This window comes from Andrena cerasifolii, chromosome 6 (assembly GCF_050908995.1).
Source record: "Andrena cerasifolii isolate SP2316 chromosome 6, iyAndCera1_principal, whole genome shotgun sequence".
Classification (NCBI taxonomy): Eukaryota; Metazoa; Arthropoda; class Insecta; order Hymenoptera; family Andrenidae; genus Andrena; species Andrena cerasifolii.
The window spans coordinates 18146974-18169537 of record NC_135123.1 but is presented as its reverse complement, the minus strand read 5'-3'; the positions used below and the strand labels follow the sequence as shown (position 1 = coordinate 18169537).

The window sequence follows — 22564 nt, the reverse complement described above, 5'->3', positions numbered from 1 at the left end:
GAAAAACCAGACCTAACCCATAAAGAAGCAAGAAAAACCAGACCTAACCCAGGACGAACCCGGTGAAACTAGTGAAAAAGTGGAAAAAATTAGGAAAAAAATTGAAAAAATTAGAAAAAATTCATTAAAAAACAGTCTGGGGGAGGTCTGGGTTAATAAAAAGCAGGAAAAACCAGACCTAACCCATAAAGAAGCAAGAAAAACCAGACCTAACCCAGGACGAACCCGGTGAAACTAGTGAAAAAGTGGAAAAAATTAGGAAAAAAATTGAAAAAATTAGAAAAAATTCATTAAAAAACAGTCTGGGGGAGGTCTGGGTTAATAAAAAGCAGGAAAAACCAGACCTAACCCATAAAGAAGCAAGAAAAACCAGACCTAACCCAGGACGAACCCGGTGAAACTAGTGAAAAAGTGGAAAAAATTAGGAAAAAAATTGAAAAAATTAGAAAAAATTCATTAAAAAACAGTCTGGGGGAGGTCTGGGTTAATAAAAAGCAGGAAAAACCAGACCTAACCCATAAAGAAGCAAGAAAAACCAGACCTAACCCAGGACGAACCCGGTGAAACTAGTGAAAAAGTGGAAAAAATTAGGAAAAAAATTGAAAAAATTAGAAAAAATTCATTAAAAAACAGTCTGGGGGAGGTCTGGGTTAATAAAAAGCAGGAAAAACCAGACCTAACCCATAAAGAAGCAAGAAAAACCAGACCTAACCCAGGACGAACCCGGTGAAACTAGTGAAAAAGTGGAAAAAATTAGGAAAAAAATTGAAAAAATTAGAAAAAATTCATTAAAAAACAGTCTGGGGGAGGTCTGGGTTAATAAAAAGCAGGAAAAACCAGACCTAACCCATAAAGAAGCAAGAAAAACCAGACCTAACCCAGGACGAACCCGGTGAAACTAGTGAAAAAGTGGAAAAAATTAGGAAAAAAATTGAAAAAATTAGAAAAAATTCATTAAAAAACAGTCTGGGGGAGGTCTGGGTTAATAAAAAGCAGGAAAAACCAGACCTAACCCATAAAGAAGCAAGAAAAACCAGACCTAACCCAGGACGAACCCGGTGAAACTAGTGAAAAAGTGGAAAAAATTAGGAAAAAAATTGAAAAAATTAGAAAAAATTCATTAAAAAACAGTCTGGGGGAGGTCTGGGTTAATAAAAAGCAGGAAAAACCAGACCTAACCCATAAAGAAGCAAGAAAAACCAGACCTAACCCAGGACGAACCCGGTGAAACTAGTGAAAAAGTGGAAAAAATTAGGAAAAAAATTGAAAAAATTAGAAAAAATTCATTAAAAAACAGTCTGGGGGAGGTCTGGGTTAATAAAAAGCAGGAAAAACCAGACCTAACCCATAAAGAAGCAAGAAAAACCAGACCTAACCCAGGACGAACCCGGTGAAACTAGTGAAAAAGTGGAAAAAATTAGGAAAAAAATTGAAAAAATTAGAAAAAATTCATTAAAAAACAGTCTGGGGGAGGTCTGGGTTAATAAAAAGCAGGAAAAACCAGACCTAACCCATAAAGAAGCAAGAAAAACCAGACCTAACCCAGGACGAACCCGGTGAAACTAGTGAAAAAGTGGAAAAAATTAGGAAAAAAATTGAAAAAATTAGAAAAAATTCATTAAAAAACAGTCTGGGGGAGGTCTGGGTTAATAAAAAGCAGGAAAAACCAGACCTAACCCATAAAGAAGCAAGAAAAACCAGACCTAACCCAGGACGAACCCGGTGAAACTAGTGAAAAAGTGGAAAAAATTAGGAAAAAAATTGAAAAAATTAGAAAAAATTCATTAAAAAACAGTCTGGGGGAGGTCTGGGTTAATAAAAAGCAGGAAAAACCAGACCTAACCCATAAAGAAGCAAGAAAAACCAGACCTAACCCAGGACGAACCCGGTGAAACTAGTGAAAAAGTGGAAAAAATTAGGAAAAAAATTGAAAAAATTAGAAAAAATTCATTAAAAAACAGTCTGGGGGAGGTCTGGGTTAATAAAAAGCAGGAAAAACCAGACCTAACCCATAAAGAAGCAAGAAAAACCAGACCTAACCCAGGACGAACCCGGTGAAACTAGTGAAAAAGTGGAAAAAATTAGGAAAAAAATTGAAAAAATTAGAAAAAATTCATTAAAAAACAGTCTGGGGGAGGTCTGGGTTAATAAAAAGCAGGAAAAACCAGACCTAACCCATAAAGAAGCAAGAAAAACCAGACCTAACCCAGGACGAACCCGGTGAAACTAGTGAAAAAGTGGAAAAAATTAGGAAAAAAATTGAAAAAATTAGAAAAAATTCATTAAAAAACAGTCTGGGGGAGGTCTGGGTTAATAAAAAGCAGGAAAAACCAGACCTAACCCATAAAGAAGCAAGAAAAACCAGACCTAACCCAGGACGAACCCGGTGAAACTAGTGAAAAAGTGGAAAAAATTAGGAAAAAAATTGAAAAAATTAGAAAAAATTCATTAAAAAACAGTCTGGGGGAGGTCTGGGTTAATAAAAAGCAGGAAAAACCAGACCTAACCCATAAAGAAGCAAGAAAAACCAGACCTAACCCAGGACGAACCCGGTGAAACTAGTGAAAAAGTGGAAAAAATTAGGAAAAAAATTGAAAAAATTAGAAAAAATTCATTAAAAAACAGTCTGGGGGAGGTCTGGGTTAATAAAAAGCAGGAAAAACCAGACCTAACCCATAAAGAAGCAAGAAAAACCAGACCTAACCCAGGACGAACCCGGTGAAACTAGTGAAAAAGTGGAAAAAATTAGGAAAAAAATTGAAAAAATTAGAAAAAATTCATTAAAAAACAGTCTGGGGGAGGTCTGGGTTAATAAAAAGCAGGAAAAACCAGACCTAACCCATAAAGAAGCAAGAAAAACCAGACCTAACCCAGGACGAACCCGGTGAAACTAGTGAAAAAGTGGAAAAAATTAGGAAAAAAATTGAAAAAATTAGAAAAAATTCATTAAAAAACAGTCTGGGGGAGGTCTGGGTTAATAAAAAGCAGGAAAAACCAGACCTAACCCATAAAGAAGCAAGAAAAACCAGACCTAACCCAGGACGAACCCGGTGAAACTAGTGAAAAAGTGGAAAAAATTAGGAAAAAAATTGAAAAAATTAGAAAAAATTCATTAAAAAACAGTCTGGGGGAGGTCTGGGTTAATAAAAAGCAGGAAAAACCAGACCTAACCCATAAAGAAGCAAGAAAAACCAGACCTAACCCAGGACGAACCCGGTGAAACTAGTGAAAAAGTGGAAAAAATTAGGAAAAAAATTGAAAAAATTAGAAAAAATTCATTAAAAAACAGTCTGGGGGAGGTCTGGGTTAATAAAAAGCAGGAAAAACCAGACCTAACCCATAAAGAAGCAAGAAAAACCAGACCTAACCCAGGACGAACCCGGTGAAACTAGTGAAAAAGTGGAAAAAATTAGGAAAAAAATTGAAAAAATTAGAAAAAATTCATTAAAAAACAGTCTGGGGGAGGTCTGGGTTAATAAAAAGCAGGAAAAACCAGACCTAACCCATAAAGAAGCAAGAAAAACCAGACCTAACCCAGGACGAACCCGGTGAAACTAGTGAAAAAGTGGAAAAAATTAGGAAAAAAATTGAAAAAATTAGAAAAAATTCATTAAAAAACAGTCTGGGGGAGGTCTGGGTTAATAAAAAGCAGGAAAAACCAGACCTAACCCATAAAGAAGCAAGAAAAACCAGACCTAACCCAGGACGAACCCGGTGAAACTAGTGAAAAAGTGGAAAAAATTAGGAAAAAAATTGAAAAAATTAGAAAAAATTCATTAAAAAACAGTCTGGGGGAGGTCTGGGTTAATAAAAAGCAGGAAAAACCAGACCTAACCCATAAAGAAGCAAGAAAAACCAGACCTAACCCAGGACGAACCCGGTGAAACTAGTGAAAAAGTGGAAAAAATTAGGAAAAAAATTGAAAAAATTAGAAAAAATTCATTAAAAAACAGTCTGGGGGAGGTCTGGGTTAATAAAAAGCAGGAAAAACCAGACCTAACCCATAAAGAAGCAAGAAAAACCAGACCTAACCCAGGACGAACCCGGTGAAACTAGTGAAAAAGTGGAAAAAATTAGGAAAAAAATTGAAAAAATTAGAAAAAATTCATTAAAAAACAGTCTGGGGGAGGTCTGGGTTAATAAAAAGCAGGAAAAACCAGACCTAACCCATAAAGAAGCAAGAAAAACCAGACCTAACCCAGGACGAACCCGGTGAAACTAGTGAAAAAGTGGAAAAAATTAGGAAAAAAATTGAAAAAATTAGAAAAAATTCATTAAAAAACAGTCTGGGGGAGGTCTGGGTTAATAAAAAGCAGGAAAAACCAGACCTAACCCATAAAGAAGCAAGAAAAACCAGACCTAACCCAGGACGAACCCGGTGAAACTAGTGAAAAAGTGGAAAAAATTAGGAAAAAAATTGAAAAAATTAGAAAAAATTCATTAAAAAACAGTCTGGGGGAGGTCTGGGTTAATAAAAAGCAGGAAAAACCAGACCTAACCCATAAAGAAGCAAGAAAAACCAGACCTAACCCAGGACGAACCCGGTGAAACTAGTGAAAAAGTGGAAAAAATTAGGAAAAAAATTGAAAAAATTAGAAAAAATTCATTAAAAAACAGTCTGGGGGAGGTCTGGGTTAATAAAAAGCAGGAAAAACCAGACCTAACCCATAAAGAAGCAAGAAAAACCAGACCTAACCCAGGACGAACCCGGTGAAACTAGTGAAAAAGTGGAAAAAATTAGGAAAAAAATTGAAAAAATTAGAAAAAATTCATTAAAAAACAGTCTGGGGGAGGTCTGGGTTAATAAAAAGCAGGAAAAACCAGACCTAACCCATAAAGAAGCAAGAAAAACCAGACCTAACCCAGGACGAACCCGGTGAAACTAGTGAAAAAGTGGAAAAAATTAGGAAAAAAATTGAAAAAATTAGAAAAAATTCATTAAAAAACAGTCTGGGGGAGGTCTGGGTTAATAAAAAGCAGGAAAAACCAGACCTAACCCATAAAGAAGCAAGAAAAACCAGACCTAACCCAGGACGAACCCGGTGAAACTAGTGAAAAAGTGGAAAAAATTAGGAAAAAAATTGAAAAAATTAGAAAAAATTCATTAAAAAACAGTCTGGGGGAGGTCTGGGTTAATAAAAAGCAGGAAAAACCAGACCTAACCCATAAAGAAGCAAGAAAAACCAGACCTAACCCAGGACGAACCCGGTGAAACTAGTGAAAAAGTGGAAAAAATTAGGAAAAAAATTGAAAAAATTAGAAAAAATTCATTAAAAAACAGTCTGGGGGAGGTCTGGGTTAATAAAAAGCAGGAAAAACCAGACCTAACCCATAAAGAAGCAAGAAAAACCAGACCTAACCCAGGACGAACCCGGTGAAACTAGTGAAAAAGTGGAAAAAATTAGGAAAAAAATTGAAAAAATTAGAAAAAATTCATTAAAAAACAGTCTGGGGGAGGTCTGGGTTAATAAAAAGCAGGAAAAACCAGACCTAACCCATAAAGAAGCAAGAAAAACCAGACCTAACCCAGGACGAACCCGGTGAAACTAGTGAAAAAGTGGAAAAAATTAGGAAAAAAATTGAAAAAATTAGAAAAAATTCATTAAAAAACAGTCTGGGGGAGGTCTGGGTTAATAAAAAGCAGGAAAAACCAGACCTAACCCATAAAGAAGCAAGAAAAACCAGACCTAACCCAGGACGAACCCGGTGAAACTAGTGAAAAAGTGGAAAAAATTAGGAAAAAAATTGAAAAAATTAGAAAAAATTCATTAAAAAACAGTCTGGGGGAGGTCTGGGTTAATAAAAAGCAGGAAAAACCAGACCTAACCCATAAAGAAGCAAGAAAAACCAGACCTAACCCAGGACGAACCCGGTGAAACTAGTGAAAAAGTGGAAAAAATTAGGAAAAAAATTGAAAAAATTAGAAAAAATTCATTAAAAAACAGTCTGGGGGAGGTCTGGGTTAATAAAAAGCAGGAAAAACCAGACCTAACCCATAAAGAAGCAAGAAAAACCAGACCTAACCCAGGACGAACCCGGTGAAACTAGTGAAAAAGTGGAAAAAATTAGGAAAAAAATTGAAAAAATTAGAAAAAATTCATTAAAAAACAGTCTGGGGGAGGTCTGGGTTAATAAAAAGCAGGAAAAACCAGACCTAACCCATAAAGAAGCAAGAAAAACCAGACCTAACCCAGGACGAACCCGGTGAAACTAGTGAAAAAGTGGAAAAAATTAGGAAAAAAATTGAAAAAATTAGAAAAAATTCATTAAAAAACAGTCTGGGGGAGGTCTGGGTTAATAAAAAGCAGGAAAAACCAGACCTAACCCATAAAGAAGCAAGAAAAACCAGACCTAACCCAGGACGAACCCGGTGAAACTAGTGAAAAAGTGGAAAAAATTAGGAAAAAAATTGAAAAAATTAGAAAAAATTCATTAAAAAACAGTCTGGGGGAGGTCTGGGTTAATAAAAAGCAGGAAAAACCAGACCTAACCCATAAAGAAGCAAGAAAAACCAGACCTAACCCAGGACGAACCCGGTGAAACTAGTGAAAAAGTGGAAAAAATTAGGAAAAAAATTGAAAAAATTAGAAAAAATTCATTAAAAAACAGTCTGGGGGAGGTCTGGGTTAATAAAAAGCAGGAAAAACCAGACCTAACCCATAAAGAAGCAAGAAAAACCAGACCTAACCCAGGACGAACCCGGTGAAACTAGTGAAAAAGTGGAAAAAATTAGGAAAAAAATTGAAAAAATTAGAAAAAATTCATTAAAAAACAGTCTGGGGGAGGTCTGGGTTAATAAAAAGCAGGAAAAACCAGACCTAACCCATAAAGAAGCAAGAAAAACCAGACCTAACCCAGGACGAACCCGGTGAAACTAGTGAAAAAGTGGAAAAAATTAGGAAAAAAATTGAAAAAATTAGAAAAAATTCATTAAAAAACAGTCTGGGGGAGGTCTGGGTTAATAAAAAGCAGGAAAAACCAGACCTAACCCAGAACAAAACAGCTGAAACTAGTAAAAAAGTGGAAAAAAGTAGAAAAAAGATTGAGGAAAGTATAAAAAAAACATAAAAAACATGAGAAAAGTATTAGAAAAACATAAAAAACATGAGAAAAGTATTAAAAAAAATAAAAAAACATGAGAAAATTATAAAAAGAAAGTATAAAATGTATTAAAAAAACTTAAGAAAAGTATAAAAAAGTATAAAAAAACTTAAGAAAAGTATAAAAGAGTAATAAAAAACATAAGAAAAGTATAAAAAAGTATAAAAAAACATGATTGTAAACGAATAGCGAATGCTGTAGTTGTAGAAATTTTTTAAATGTGTACCTTGTGCTGAATTTGTAGAAATTTTTTAAATGTGTACCGTCTGCTGAAATTGTAGAGATTGTAAACGAATAGCGACTGCTCAAATTGTAGAAACTTTTTAAATGTGTACCGTCTGTTAAAAGTGTAGAAATTTTTTAAATGTGTACCGTCTGCTGAAATTGTAGAGATTGTAAACGAATAGCGACTGCTGAAATTGTAGAAACTTTTTAAATGTGTACCGTCTGTTAAAAGTGTAGAAACTTTTTAAATGTGTACCGTCTGTTAGAAGTATAGAAATTTTTTAAATGTGTACCGTCTGCTGAAGTTGTAGAGATTGTAAACGAGTAGCGACTGCTGAAATTGTAGAAATTTTTTAAGTGTGTACCGACTACTGTAATTGTAGAGATTGTAAACGAATAGCGACTGCTGAAATTGTAGAAAGTTTTTAAATGTGTACCGACTACTGAAATTGTAGAGATTGTAAACAAATAGCGACTGCTCAAATTGTAGAAACTTTTTAAATGTGTACCGTCTGTTAAAAGTGTAGAAATTTTTTAAATGTGTACCGTCTGCTGAAATTGTAGAGATTGTAAACGAATAGCGACTGCTCAAATTGTAGAAACTTTTTAAATGTGTACCGTCTGTTAAAAGTGTAGAAATTTTTTAAATGTGTACCGTCTGCTGAAATTGTAGAGATTGTAAACGAATAGCGACTGCTGAAATTGTAGAAACTTTTTAAATGTGTACCGTCTGTTAAAAGTGTAGAAACTTTTTAAATGTGTACCGTCTGTTAGAAGTATAGAAATTTTTTAAATGTGTACCGTCTGCTGAAGTTGTAGAGATTGTAAACGAGTAGCGACTGCTGAAATTGTAGAAATTTTTTAAGTGTGTACCGACTACTGTAATTGTAGAGATTGTAAACGAATAGCGACTGCTGAAATTGTAGAAAGTTTTTAAATGTGTACCGACTACTGAAATTGTAGAGATTGTAAACAAATAGCGACTGCTCAAATTGTAGAAACTTTTTAAATGTGTACCGTCTGTTAAAAGTGTAGAAATTTTTTAAATGTGTACCGTCTGCTGAAATTGTAGAGATTGTAAACGAATAGCGACTGCTGAAATTGTAGAAACTTTTTAAATGTGTACCGTCTGTTAAAAGTGTAGAAATTTTTTAAATGTGTACCGTCTGCTGAAATTGTAGAAACTTTTTAAATGTGTACCGTCTGTTAAAAGTGTAGAAACTTTTTAAATGTGTACCGTCTGTTAAAAGTATAGAAATTTTTTAAATGTGTACCGTCTGCTGAAGTTGTAGAGATTGTAAACGAGTAGCGACTGCTGAAATTGTAGAAATTTTTTAAATGTGTACCGACTACTGTAATTGTAGAGATTGTAAACGAATAGCGACTGCTGAAATGGTAGAAAGTTTTTAAATGTGTACCGACTACTGAAATTGTAGAGATTGTAAAGGAATAGCGACTGCTGAAATTGTAGAAAGTTTTTAAATGTGTACCGACTACTGAAATTGTAGAGATTGTAAAGGAATAGCGACTGCTGAAATTGTAGAAAGTTTTTAAATGTGTACCGACTACTGAAATTGTAGAGATTGTAAACGAATAGCGACTGCTCAAATTGTAGAAACTTTTTAAATGTGTACCGTCTGTTAAAAGTGTAGAAATTTTTTAAATGTGTACCGTCTGCTGAAATTGTAGAGATTGTAAACGAATAGCGACTGCTGAAATTGTAGAAATTTTTTAAATGTGTACCGACTACTGAAATTGTAGAGATTGTAAACGAATAGCGACTGCTCAAATTGTAGAAACTTTTTAAATGTGTACCGTCTGTTAAAAGTGTAGAAATTTTTTAAATGTGTACCGTCTGCTGAAATTGTAGAGATTGTAAACGAATAGCGACTGCTGAAATTGTAGAAATTTTTTAAATATGTACCGACTACTGAAATTGTAGAGATTGTAAACGAATAGCGACTGCTGACATTGTAGAAATTTTTTAAATGTGTACCGTCTGCTGAATTTGTAGAAATTTTTTAAATGTGTATCGCCTGCTGAAGTTGTAGAAATTTTTTAAATGTGTACCTTCTGCTGAAATTGTAGAAATTTTTTAAATGTGTACGACTGCTGATATTGTAGAAATTTTTTAAATGTGTACCGTCTGCTGAAATTGTAAAGATTGTAGACGAATAGCGACTGCTGAAATTGTAGAAATTTTTTAAATGTGTACGACTGCTGACATTGTAGAAATTTTTTAAATGTGTACCGTCTGCTGAAATTGTAGAATTTTTTTAAATGTGTATCGCCTGCTGACTTTGTAGAGATTGTAAACGAATAGCGACTGCTGAAATTGTAGAAAATTTCAAAATGTGTACCGGCTACTGATTTTGTAGAGATTATAAACAAATCGCGACTGCTGTAATTGTAGAGATTGTAAATGTGTAGCGACTGCTGAATTTGCAGAGATTCCACATCTCCCATGGGGTACTATTATCGATGCGTATTTTTTTGTCAGTGGTATCCCCTGTAGGCCTTTTCCACTATGCCGCGTGATAAAAAATAGAGTGGAAAAGCGCCTTTTATTATCAAAATTTTAAACATATTTGGGAAAACTAGATTTTCGCGCACGTATCGACGTGCTGGGTAAATCTAAATTTTAGATAAAACGCGCTTTTCCACTTTATTTTTTATCATGCGGCACAGTGGAAAAGGCCTACAGGGGATAACACTGACAAAAAAATACGCATCGATAATAGTACCCCATAGGTGATGTGGAAACCTATTGATACGGGTGTCGCCCCAATGCGCCACGCGGTGGGAGGAAGGAGGCGTCGCCTCTGAAACTCGGCCGAAAAGATCACTTAATTCCCAAGCCTGATCTAGACACCAAGTGGGTGAAAGCCAGAGAACTAACGACTGACGAACAACGCGGCGTTTGTCCCGCAACTTTTAAACTCGCCGTTTTGCTTTCATTCTTAAAAAAAGAAGGAAGAAAGAGAAAGCGCTACTCTCTTGCGTTTAAATTTTATTATATAATATTATGCCGTATTTCAGTTACATAATTTTAAGTGTTTAATATCCTAACGGTCGTATAAGAGTACACGTACCTGGAAACAGGCGCGATACGGGTACGCCTATACCGCGTATGCTTACGCATACGCGTGTGCGCATACTGGTGCGTGTTTTACGATTACGATCGATTTTATTATCAATATACAAATAATGGAAGACATCGCAGCACCTAGAAGTGCTCTTCAAAAGACATTCTCTTATCTAACACATTCGTAGATCTTGTTTTTCAAGTTGATTTCGGTTACCACAGGTTGGTCGCGTGAATCGCGAGTTTTTATAGACAGTATTGTACTGATTATTCTAGATGAACGAATTGCGAGATGCATAGTAGTAATAGAGTGTTACTTGAAACATTTTTGTTTAGTTTGATTCGTTTTCTTTGGTTTGACACGCGCGCACACGCACACACACTCACGCACGCACGCACGCACGCACGCACGCACGCACGCACGCACGCACGCACGCACACACACACACACAGAGTCTCTCGAGTTTTACGCCGTACTGTACGACGGTAAGGACGACGTGTTTGTACGTGTGTACGTACTTGTACACTCGCGGATTTCTCTCTAATCGTAAAGGTGTATTACGTTATACGTCCCTTTGTTTTTCCATAGAAAGAAATCGAAATTACTTTACGCTTCGCTTCATATTCTGTATTTCGTTGCTCCAAGCTTCGCGCGCGAGATATTCAATTCGTTCATTGTTTCTCGATTATAATATTATTGTCGCGGTACGTACATTGCGCCCTCGAAAATTGCAAGCAGCGACTTGGTATTCGACGGCGATAATCGGATCGGAGGCGGTAACGATTGGAAGCGATACTTTTAATTAATGCGCGTGGCTGATAAAAGTATGAAACCTTACACTTGCTACCGTAGAATCGAATGCCAACGAAACGTTTGACCCTATTAATTTTCACAACGATGATAACAACGACTTTGAACAGGGAACAGCGCAGCTGAAGAATATTTCTATGGCGTATGTACGAGTCAGAATATCCTTATTATTCGATAACTTACCGCGAGCATCGTCCGTCATCGCTGTGCGATTCTATACTTCGATTCCACAAGCTTCGGGGTTAAATCGAATCCGAATATCGTATGGTTTCGAATGTGACTCAAAGTCGATCGTAACTCGTGTCTCCTTGCGATAGTCGGATTTCGATGAGCATGTACATATATATGTATATACACACACAGCACACACACATACACGATGACATACACGACACATGCGTACGTGCGCACGCACGCGCGTACATAGGGTAAATCCACGAGACGCGGTCGGACCGGAGAGTTGGTCGAGTCGCAATGTATTTCAGTCTCTACAGACTTCTATACTCGCGGAAAATACATTCGGTTAATTGTTTGACTACTAGAGAATCAATTGTCCTGAACCTTAACACGCTTTTGCGTGTACAGAGTCTGAATTATAGCGACTCAACCAACTCTCCGGCCCGACCGCGTCACCCGGATTTACCCTATGTATGTATAGATCACCGTTGCCTCTCTCTCTCTCTCTCTCTCTCTCTCTCTCTCTCTCTCTCTCTCTCTCTCTCTCTCTCTCCCTCTCCCTCTCTCTCTCTCTCTCTCACACACACACACACTCTCTCTCTCTCTGTCTCCATCTCGGAATGCATCGCGAGAGTACTACTACATCGGCCTTATCGCTCCTCGTGCGGAGATAGGAATCAAATTCGACACGCGTGATACTATACGATTAGGAAATGTTCGCAACTTTCTCGCAACGGAATTCATATAATGAGATATGTAATCATCGATCAACATTAATATTATATATATATATATATATGTATATATATATATATATTTGTGTATGTACATATCTGTTTGCATGCGCAGGCGTGCGGCACGGCAGTGTGTGCGTGTTAATACTTGCATACATATATGAGTACGCATGTGTCGTCGTCGTACTTGCGCGTATGAACGTAATTAACACGCATTGCCTCCTCCTGCCCCCTTCTCCACTCGCTCGGTCGGTCACGCATTCGTCGTTTAGTCATTGAGCTCTACTAAACATGCATGGAGAGTGAACAGAGCAATGGCGGCCGGTCCGAGAAATTGGAAAGATAACGGGTGAACCTATCTTTGTCTTACAACAGGTTATGGATGTATAGTGCATGTGAATGAAGTTACCCGCGCACAACATACATACATGACACAGATAGTACAGAGTGAGAGGGATAATAGGAAGAAGGATAGGTTCACTGCTTATCTTCTATTTCCCTCGGACCGGCGTCGCCGCTACTTTTTCCCACTGCTGTTCCACTCTGCAGGTATGTTTAGAGCTGAATGCGTTTAGTACGTAACCCGCGCTCTCGAGCTACCGTTCACTCGTATGCTCGTATTCGTCAAATACATGCAGGCTGAAATTGAACCGATCTCAACTAGTATACCATTTTTTTTTCAACTGTTTCATAGAAACGACAACGCTAAATTCATTTCGAAAAGATAACTCGCGAATGTGTGTACAATATTAATCCGAATAGAGTCACGCGAGCCGCGTCGCAAAAATACTGGGAGTAATCGTAACGAACAACGTGAAGAAATTCCAAGGACGACTGGCGCCGCTGCAGAGCTTGATTTCCATCTCTTCCGGATGATAGTTTATGCATTTCGGGGGCCTTCGACGATACAGGCGTTCTCTTCTCGCGGTGCAAGCACCAGGCTCCGTCAGGGCCTCTATAGGCTCGATGCTAAGTTGTTTGCTTCCGCACGGACACAACGTGTCCACCACCAGTAGAATCAGATTCGTGTGGCGAATCTTTTGTACGCTGAATGGCCTGGGAACGGAACGATCGCGGTCGTCTACATGTAGGTGTACAAATACGTGTATGTGTATACGTACCTTTCGCAACCGGTCACGTGACAATTGGTTAATTTTCCTTTCAACGGATTACTCTGGCCGCTGGTGTTGAGCCTCTCGGGCTGCAAGATATACAGGTCCGTCTTCTTTTCGCAAGTCCTCAGCTTTCTCTGCGGATGATAGTAAGCGGACGTGGCTCGCGTTGTCCCGGGGGACGAAACGGGAGTTGCGGCGGCGATCGCCGGAAGTTTAGGAAATGCTTCTTTTTCCTCGGACGCTGTCGATTCGTCAGTCGCGTCTGCACCCGCGAACGATTCGAATTTCTGCCCTTCGCCGGCGGCCGTGTCGGTAAAGATCGAATCGTCTGAAATTAGACACGGTGCATACGCGTTACTCGTCCAAGCCACTGGCTTTTTTTTTTAAAGCGAACTCGCGTATGTACCGGCGTATGTAAAGGCGGTCAAAGTGTTAAGATGGCATTTTTCAATTTTCGAACAATACTCACCGTCCAGCGTCCGCGCAGGCTCGCTGGCAAAGGCGAAAGCGAGGTGCCACAAACTTTGAAAATTAAATCCGAACGCCACGTTCCACAGAAAACTTCCAAACATCGCGATAGTCGTTGTCGAGATAGATTCGGGGAACGTTCTCGGTGCTGCCGATTGATGAGACTCCTGTGGGCTACAAGTGCCCTGATAGTCGGTCACCGTTACCTTTCTGTGAAATCCGGGGCAAGATGCGTTATTTTTTACCAACGTTCGGCCGCCTCTACCTATTCGCGTCTCATCCGCGCGTACCTGTATATTCTGTCTTGGACCAAAGAATCCATTATGGTACCATCGATCTCACCGAAAAATTTCCCGGTATGTTCGTGACGCTCGCTAATGATTATGAATCCGTTATTGTCCAAGATGTAGCAGTCCAGTTCTTCGGAAGCACAATTTTTCTTACAACTCGTGCCACTGCACTAAAAAAGATAAACGGAACGGCGATGATGATGATGAACCGTTGGCGCGACGGGACGGAGCATACACAAGTATGTATACGACGCATTACCGTGGAAGTAATGTTGACAAAGTGCGAAGCTAACGAGGAATGTTGAAACTGGAGACCCACAACCGCGGCCGGTGCTTTGTGCCCTTTCCCGATGAATACCGCGTGCGTAGCGGTCACCAAAGGATTGGGGCTGTCGGCTGTCGACAGGAAGACGTATGTGCGTAGGCGTATGATACTACTACTACCTACCCCCCACCCCACGTATGTACGTACCGGCGTCGAAGGGCACGCTGAAAACGAAACTCTCCGGTTCGATCGAATGCTGATCCACGGCGCGTTTGTACCAAGACGATTCCATGGCTCTTGAATACTTCTCGGCGAACAACGGTCTGAAGCAAAAACAAATCGAGGATGTTTTTCTTCGCTTTGTCGTGAATCGTGTCGGATTTAAAAAAAATATCGTGACATTTACGATTCGTCGATGGTTTCTTCGCTCTGCTGATGTTCGTGCCAACGGAAAAGACCGCTTCTAGTCGCGATGAATCTCCGTGTTACGCCGAATCTGCCTTTTCCTTGGCTGCAAATTTGCGAATATCGAGTATGTATATGTGTGTGTGTATATATATATATGTATGTATGTATGTATACTATGTATGTATACATACATATATATATATATATATATATATATATATATGCATATATGAAACGTAATATCGTTCGAAGCAACTAATCGTGGCGAGTAAGAACGAAACAAGACGCGAGTGACGTATACGTTATCGGTTATGCATCGATCGATAGACCCGTCTGGGGTGTTTGCGCGTTGGTATTCGATAATTCGTATTGAAACGCGCGTTACACTTAGCATTACAAGTTTCAACCAAGAGGACACCCCCGATGGGAGGGAACTTGTTTGGTCAAGACGACAGTGTGAAAAATGATCACCGTGCCGAATTATATAGACGAGGTATAGTGCGCTTATACGAATAATTGTGCATAATGGATTACCTGTGCAGTAGAGCCATGAGTATGGCAATAGGGCTAGCGGTGGAGACACACAATATAAAATGTAATAAAAATATGCAATAAAAGATGTCATTGTAAATGAAAGAGATGTGTCGTTGCGCATAGTACGTGTCGCGTTTCAACTTACAACCAACAGCACAGCGGCAGCGGTACATTGCGGAGATTTCAAGTACGCTGCCCAGGGGAAAGCACATCGCTTAACCTTTTCTAATCTATTTTCTTAATCTATACGTGGTATTTGTTGTGTACATGCCGGATGTACCGTGCCGAATACTGCACCAGCGTGGCGATGCGACGGAACGGTGCGGTCTTCTTCGTCTTCCGTCTGTTCTAGTAATTCGTACGTCTTCTTAGCTTGCGTTCTTGCGACTTTGCCTTCTTCTTTTCCGTTCGCACTCTTGTTCCTTTCGTGGTGGTAGGTAGGTAGAGATCGTTAATACGTAATTCTCGACGATCGACGACGTCGCGTTCGCGACACGACTATGCGGAACAACGGCAAGGGAATCATCCAATTATAAGATACGTTATTCGATCGAATCGGTGCGTGAGAGAAGACCGCGCGGTGCTTGTGCATTGCAGTGCGTTGTCGTAGTATAGGTATACTTGCGCGCTACAAGTGTCGAACCACACCCGTGAAGGACATGCACCTGCGAATTCCGCTTACGAGCCGCGCTTACCTTTGGTCCTCTTCTTTGTGCATCGCACCTCTTTTGTCGAAACCATCGGTGACCAAGGCGTCCAGCACGAGAGATTGGACTAATCTTTTATCGCCTGAAACGAAACATCGGATCGACGGTTATTCGTGGGGCTACTAAGAAACTTAGCCAGTTATTTGACTATTTTCAGAGTACGTGGCACTTACAGTAATAGGCGTCTTTGTCGGGCTTGCTCGCCTGTTTGTGATGCGAGCTCGGACTCCTTGGTCTCAAGGACATCCATTTCCACCCCGGTCTTCGCGTTCGCGCTAAAAAATGCAGAACGCGTTCTTCCGGGGAGGAGAACCATTTCTCGGAAGCCGAGTTGTACTCGCAATACACCCAATCGGGATGCACTTTCCAATTGTTTCCTTTAAAGTACTCGGTCACTACACGGGACCGAGGGCGAAACGTAAGCATCTTCGAAATCGACCGAGTCGCCGCGCGCGAATAGACTTACTTGTACGCGACTTACCATTTATTATGGCATGCTTGATCTCCTGCTCGGCCAACAGCTCGAACATACCGTAACCTTCGGGTAACGCTACTCCCAACGAGAACGGCGTTCCGTCGATCGGTTTGTAAAAATAATTGTGCCGCCTAATGGTCACCCTCCTCTGCGAACATGTAGTAGATGCATGGTGCGCGTGGAACGTCAAGTATGTATCTACTTTTGTGGCTTTTATACCGTAGATACAGGTACTCACCGCGTCGTCGTAATGAATTGTGATCGCAAAATCGGTCTCTCCTTCTTTCTGGTCGATCATATCGTGCCTCAGCTGAAGAACAAAAGAGACATCGTGAAGAAAGCACGTACGTATGTTAGGTATATCCTCGTGGAACTTTCGTATCGGATACGTGTGCGCGGACTTACGTCTAGAAGAAGAGAATTGTTCAACGGACCATCGTATTCGGCGAGTTCGACTTCCGACAAATCTACGCTAATGTACGTAGGTTTCAACGTTTCCGCGTACTGCATGGGAACGAACAAACAACAACAACAACAACAACAACAACAATATCTTATAACAAACGGCAAGAGTTTCTTGCTGAAACATATGGACCAAGCGCTGTTGTCTAGTACTACTTACATCTACGTTCCCCGGCTGCGTCGACAGAAACACAAACACACCATATCAATGAACGCACCGCATCGAGACGGCGAGACGGCGAGACGACGAGAGTCGAGACTTGAACGTTACTACTCACCAGAGGCCGTAAATCCGGATGATATAAAACACGACCATTGTTGTCGACGATAAAAGAATATCCGTTGACCCCTAACTGCGAATCGACGAAACGGAGATTTGTCAGTATAATGTGATGGTCGTTTCGATAAATAGGTATATACCAGCTACGCGGTACGTTCTACACGTGTTATACATGCAACGTACCTTGTAAGGAGGGACGAGCTTCTGAATCTCTTCGACGGGTACGTCTGTGCCCACGATGCCCAACAAGTTGGCCGTTTTAACCTGCGAGAGAGAAGTTTAGAACGTGCTTCTGTATAAAATGTATCGCGATACGCGTGATTATCTATGACTTGAAATGTTGCGAACAAGGCGAGAGGTAAACTTCTGTTTATATCCTTATTACCGTGTAATTCCGACGATCTAATATAGGTGCCGTAACCGACGTCATGAACTGCCCGATGTCTTCCTTGCCGTATCTGCCGCTCTGAGATGAGAAAGTCAACTCCCGATGAATATTAGAGTGCGGGATTTCTACGTAGGTATAGGCCAGACCTATGTGTACCCAGACACTACACACACTTACCTTTCCACCGACGTAAACTGGACTCCAATGAACAGGGTGGTCGTGTTGATACAGTACCATAGGACGGGAAAGCACTTTTACGTACTCGAACACCTTGCTCTTGATTTCTTCAGCATCGGTGATTCGCGCGTAGAATCCTGCAACGAGCCGTCGAATATGTACGTAGATACATATATACCACATGGTAAGAGCAAAAACACACCTTTGTTCGCACAGGCCGTGTTGTGGAGTTCCGGGCTCTTGTCGCCGCCTATGAGGTACGTAAAAATACGAACGGGCATATGGGGCCAGTTGTATCGTTTTATCACCTCTGCGGGTAAACCAGCGTTAGTTGCGGTAATCAGCATAATTGCTTGGTTACATTGGCTTCCTTGGCCCGTTCTATTGTATCTGTGAAGGATCTCGAAGGCGGTACCGAGAGCGGCCGATATATTCGTCGGCGTTTCTTCGTGTTTCATCGAGCTCGTTGCAATTTTCATCTCTTGCACGTTCTCCGGAGATGCTTGAACCAGACTATCCTTGAAGCACTGAACGATCTCATCCGCGGTATCCCCGTAACGGTAAACGTTAACGTAATCGTCCGGTCCCAAAGTATCGAGGATAGTCCCGATGGTGGTTATCGCTAAACGTCTATTCCTCTCGGAAGCGCAACATTCGGTGTCCACTAATATAGCCAAATCTTTCGGACTGTTTGCGGCTCCGACGAACCAATTGGAGATTCGGAAATCGTACACGTCCCGGACAACTTGGTTCGCGTTTCTGTTTGCACCGGATGCTTGTCGTTCCTCTGCCGCCGGTGGCCAAGAGATTGCTGCAACGATTCAATAAAAAAGGGGTTTACGTTTTCCGAAAGTCAGGGCAGGAGAGAATAACTCTATACCTACCAGGGAAACGTCTTAAGAATCCCGAAGTAGCTCCGTAGTACTGCCAAGAGAGCGAGGGATCGCTCTCGTAATTATTTACGAACAATAAATCCAAGTATTCGCTCCACTGAATGCCGGCCGCTACTTCGCGATCTGCGATAGAGAAAAAGTGAACTCTGGTCTTTAGTATCGGGGCGGGACCGCGCGCGTTCGTAACGATTCGATTCGAGACAAGTATACGTAGAATGTATTACCGGCGTCTTTCACTCCAGCGGGTAGCAAAACTGTCGAGAGTGTAAGGTTCACGGCCAAGTGGTCGAAATGTCGATTAGACGAGAGAAGATTGTCCTGGCCGGTAGTGGATGTTTTTCCATCCACGGAAAAACTGTCGAGGCGTTGCGACGCATAGTATTTTGGCGACATGTTCCCGTCTCTGGGTGCGGACACAGCCGCCTGCTCTGCGCTCTCCACCAGTCTCTGCAACCGCCGTTCATTGATCGTGTTTCAATGAGATGAGATCGAAAACGTTCGCACAGCAGCCGTATGTACCTACTTATGTACGTGCATGGTTCGCTTGCTTACCATAACGGCATTCATCTTGAAATCCAGCATATTTTTCACCTCTGCAGCCATTTCTCGCACTAAGACGAGGCCATCCTTTCTCACAACTTCGGCATCCATGTCGTGGTATTTCTGCAAACAGGGGAACAGAAATCGAGCGTATCAAGTTTCGTTCCTCCGACAAATTCCACGGTTCTTCTCGATCGGTAATACGTACACGTGTAGCAAGTACCTATTGGTCGCGCGTAAAACCGAAAATCGATCAACGTCGAGCGTGCTTTGATAACGGCATCATCTTTCATTTGGTTACGTATTTCGATAAAATCTTACGATCATCTAAGTACATACATGGGTAGGTATTTAGGTCTGGGTTAGGTACGTGTACGTTACGTTACGTTACTGATCCGAGATCGCGGCGGCGGCGGCCGTTTTTAGTCCTTACCCTTTGTATTTCGGTCATTTTCGTAACTTGCTTGCCAAACTCCCACAAGTCTACGCCAAATTTCAAGGCCCAGTTTTTTACTCTGCAAACAAGAGCGATACCCATGTACAATTTATGTCAAACCAACGTAAAAGTCGTTCCTTAGGGGTAGAGTTTCTTTAAAATCTGTAGATAGGTAAATAGTCTAACGTCGCGTCGTTCGGATCAACGGCTACGACTATGTAAATATATATTGTCTCGCCTGCTAATCCGTGTGTCATATCTCGTATGCATGTATGTAAATGAGCACCATTGATGCATTCGCCTACGTACATACATGCTCACGTGCGCACGCACGTAAGCACGTACGCATACACGCCGATTGTAATCCTCGTTAATCGACTGTGTACGCGTTACTCTCAGATGCGCCTGCGTCCTTTTCCATTCTCGTTCTTTTTCGTCGCGAATTGCTCGAAAATATTCTCGATTCCCTTTTTTTTCTCTTCTTCTTCATATAATTATAATACGTTGCAGGCACGTAGAACTATGTATTCTCTCGAGAGATGCCCAAAATAATAAAATATCGAGGGGTCGTAATATCGAATTCTGCACGCCAGGGTACGTACGTACTGTGGTAGGTACAATACATATAAAACGCGCTTCGATACTTTTCTGCCCCTCCCACTCGTCCGTCGGTACGATTCGTTCTTAGCTCTGGGTATTTACTGTGATTTAACGCGATGCCTCGCATCTGATCGCGGTTTCGGTTTGTATCGGGAGCCCGATGATCACTTGCTTCCTATTTATTATACACCTACAGGTAGTACGGCAATCGCGAATGGGCAACACGCTCCTCGTTGCTCCGGAATAAATTTCCGGAAACAAGACGCAACCGAGCGACCGCGACCGTTTGTACATGCGAATTATATATCGTCCGAGCATTTTATCGGACCCCTCGGCGATATCCCACGAATTTATACCACTCAACCACCCCCCTATCTGTGGTGTCTAACGTCTGCGAGCTATAAAGACAAACTGCTTTTACTTACTCGTTATGAGGTATGTCCTCTTCCTGTTGATAACTTAATTCGATCCATAACAGCAATAACACTCCACAGCGCAAAAGTTTTTCGATGGACAGAAACATTATTTCGACGCTAACGATCACCAGCCAGATGCGAATAAGCGATGAAACGAACGAAGCGATCTTTTCAGAGAAACGTACGCGCGTTAATGCGAATCAACTCCTCGAGAAGAATTAGTCTTACCGCTCCCTCGTAGCAGCAATCGATCGGCCGGAACACGCGAGTCAGCGTTACGTGCGTGAGTTTACCGTTTCGATGAACGATCTTGTTTATCCGTGTACACTTGACAAAATTCGCAAGTTCGCAACGTTTGTACACGCCAGCGCGTCGAAGCCTTTACGCATCATTCTGCGGCTTCTTCGAATGTTCCCTTCGCACCAGACGTTTCGGATTACTCTCACGACACGCTAACTGCTTTACATTTCCAAGGCTGTGTATTCTCCGAGTTTCCTTATGATACGATGCATAATCTGTCTTGGAATAATTCCAATTCGTGCCGTTACTTGGATATGTCACCGATTCAATTGCCACTCATCGACCGACGACTACGACGACTACGACGACGACTACGACGACGACGACGACGACGTGTACGGAGAACCTCGAACGAGATTTCGAGTACCTGTTAAGATGATCTCGACGACACGTAACAATAATTCACCTCCAACGCGCGGTCTTTCTCCGTGGACGAGAATTTTCAGAATATGACACGAGCTTCTCTAGGGATTGAATCATCTCAAAATTAGAATGTTCGATGTCCCGTATATGCAGTACGCCCCGACATTTCAAGGACCGACGAACGACTAACCGACCAAAAGACGAAGAAAAAAAAACGATCCTTAGTCGTATCAACCGACAGGATAGAGCGGCGTTACTCTGTCTTTTATCCTAGTATTCTTTCCAACTGAACGTAATAAAACATCGTCCGTTGCGTTTCCGATATGTTTCGCTTGTGCGAGTCACGATTGCACCACCGCGATTACCGCCTTGTCGCGCGCGATCTCTCAAGTATGTTCACACCGTAACGCGCAGAGAACCCGAAAGAATGAAGGACGAGGGTAGAGGATAAGGGAGAAGTTGAAGAGGAACGGAGAAAGCCAGAGGGAGCAAAGGGGGTGGGGGCAAGGCAAAGAAGGGGAACGCAACGGGAGTAGACGGACGAAAAAAGTGACAGAAGAATTAAGTATTTGCACGTGGTACACGTGTGACGCGGCGATGTACGATGTACGATGCACGAAACGATTAGCGAATAGAGCTGTATGTTTTTTCCAGCGAAAATTAACGTACACGGCTCCGTTTTAATCGTACTTGTTCGTGAAAATCGAGCAAAGATGGTGTACGAGTCGCTTTACGTTCGAGCCAAAGGTGGCTGGCTGGCTGGCTGGCTGACTGGCTGGCTGGCTCGTTGGTTGGCCGGCGCGCGCGCGCATTACTCTTACTACGTCCTACGTTGGATTCGGGCGTTTTAGGAGTAGCGCTATTCTACGGGTGTGAGCATGTACCCTCCGCCTCCCCTTAAGAGGATGGGAGATGGAACCGTAGGCAGTTGGCGAACACTGGGTCTGAGTTGGTAGTATTGGTGATGGGGGTGGCAGTAGTAGCGGAGGTGGTGGGTGGACGGCGGTAACAGCAACGATGGTGATGGTGGTAGTACCTGCAGCAACGATGAGGGGCGGCGGAGGAGAACAGCGACAACAGCGGCAACGACGGCATTGTGGATTTCAACGAAACTAGGGGAAGAGTGGCTTAGATTGACGACGACTGTCGGTAAGGGGTGAGGAAGGGCGGGGATTGTACAAGATAGGAGGTGAAGGTTGCAAGATATTGAAGCGAAAGGGAGGCGATGGAAGAAGACAGAGACGAGGGTGGCTACCGTTGTCGCGGAGGCACTTTTTCCCCACAAAAGAGAGCAAGTACGCGATGGGAGACGTT

At 41.5% G+C, this 22564-nt stretch overlaps 1 protein-coding gene across 6 annotated transcripts; it reads right to left on the bottom strand.

The window, feature by feature from the left end:
* Positions 1 to 10319: 10319 nt before the first annotated feature.
* On the bottom strand, positions 10320 to 22124 carry Stol (voltage-dependent calcium channel subunit stolid). 6 transcript variants are annotated; one of them, XR_013085551.1, is made up of 25 exons: positions 20597 to 22124; positions 19569 to 19650; positions 19148 to 19258; positions 18820 to 19042; positions 18587 to 18718; positions 17905 to 18513; positions 17703 to 17839; positions 17523 to 17603; positions 17321 to 17401; positions 17136 to 17210; positions 17018 to 17032; positions 16801 to 16899; positions 16634 to 16705; positions 16402 to 16543; positions 16094 to 16315; positions 15909 to 16002; positions 15214 to 15246; positions 14678 to 14782; positions 14479 to 14594; positions 14266 to 14402; positions 14007 to 14176; positions 13718 to 13926; positions 13255 to 13576; positions 10827 to 13189; positions 10320 to 10793 (listed from the first exon to the last, which is right to left on the bottom strand). XR_013085551.1 is itself a non-coding variant. In XM_076814608.1 (25 exons), exons 2-25 carry the CDS (start codon positions 20692 to 20694, stop codon positions 12898 to 12900), a joined length of 3657 nt encoding a protein of 1218 aa, XP_076670723.1. In that variant the 5' UTR covers positions 20695 to 20754; positions 20816 to 22124; the 3' UTR covers positions 10320 to 12897. The 6 variants fall into 6 exon arrangements, 4 of the variants coding, with proteins under 4 accessions (XP_076670723.1, XP_076670722.1, XP_076670724.1 ...); XR_013085550.1 differs by having other exon boundaries at positions 10320 to 12413; positions 12717 to 13189; XM_076814608.1 differs by having other exon boundaries at positions 10320 to 13189; positions 20597 to 20754; positions 20816 to 22124.
* Between the last annotated feature and the right edge of the window lie 440 nt (positions 22125 to 22564).

Excerpts from the sequence above, each read along its gene's own strand:
- Stol (XM_076814607.1), bottom strand. The coding sequence starts at position 20,694 with ATGTTTCTGTCCATCGAAAAACTTTTGCGCTGTGGAGTGTTATTGCTG. Across the intron at positions 15,247-15,908 it reads CACAAAGAAGAGGACCAAAG|CCCTATTGCCATACTCATGG; the intron begins GTAAGCGCGGCT and ends CTCCACCGCTAG. Across the intron at positions 14,783-15,213 it reads CTCATGGCTCTACTGCACAG|CCAAGGAAAAGGCAGATTCG; the intron begins GTAATCCATTAT and ends GCAAATTTGCAG.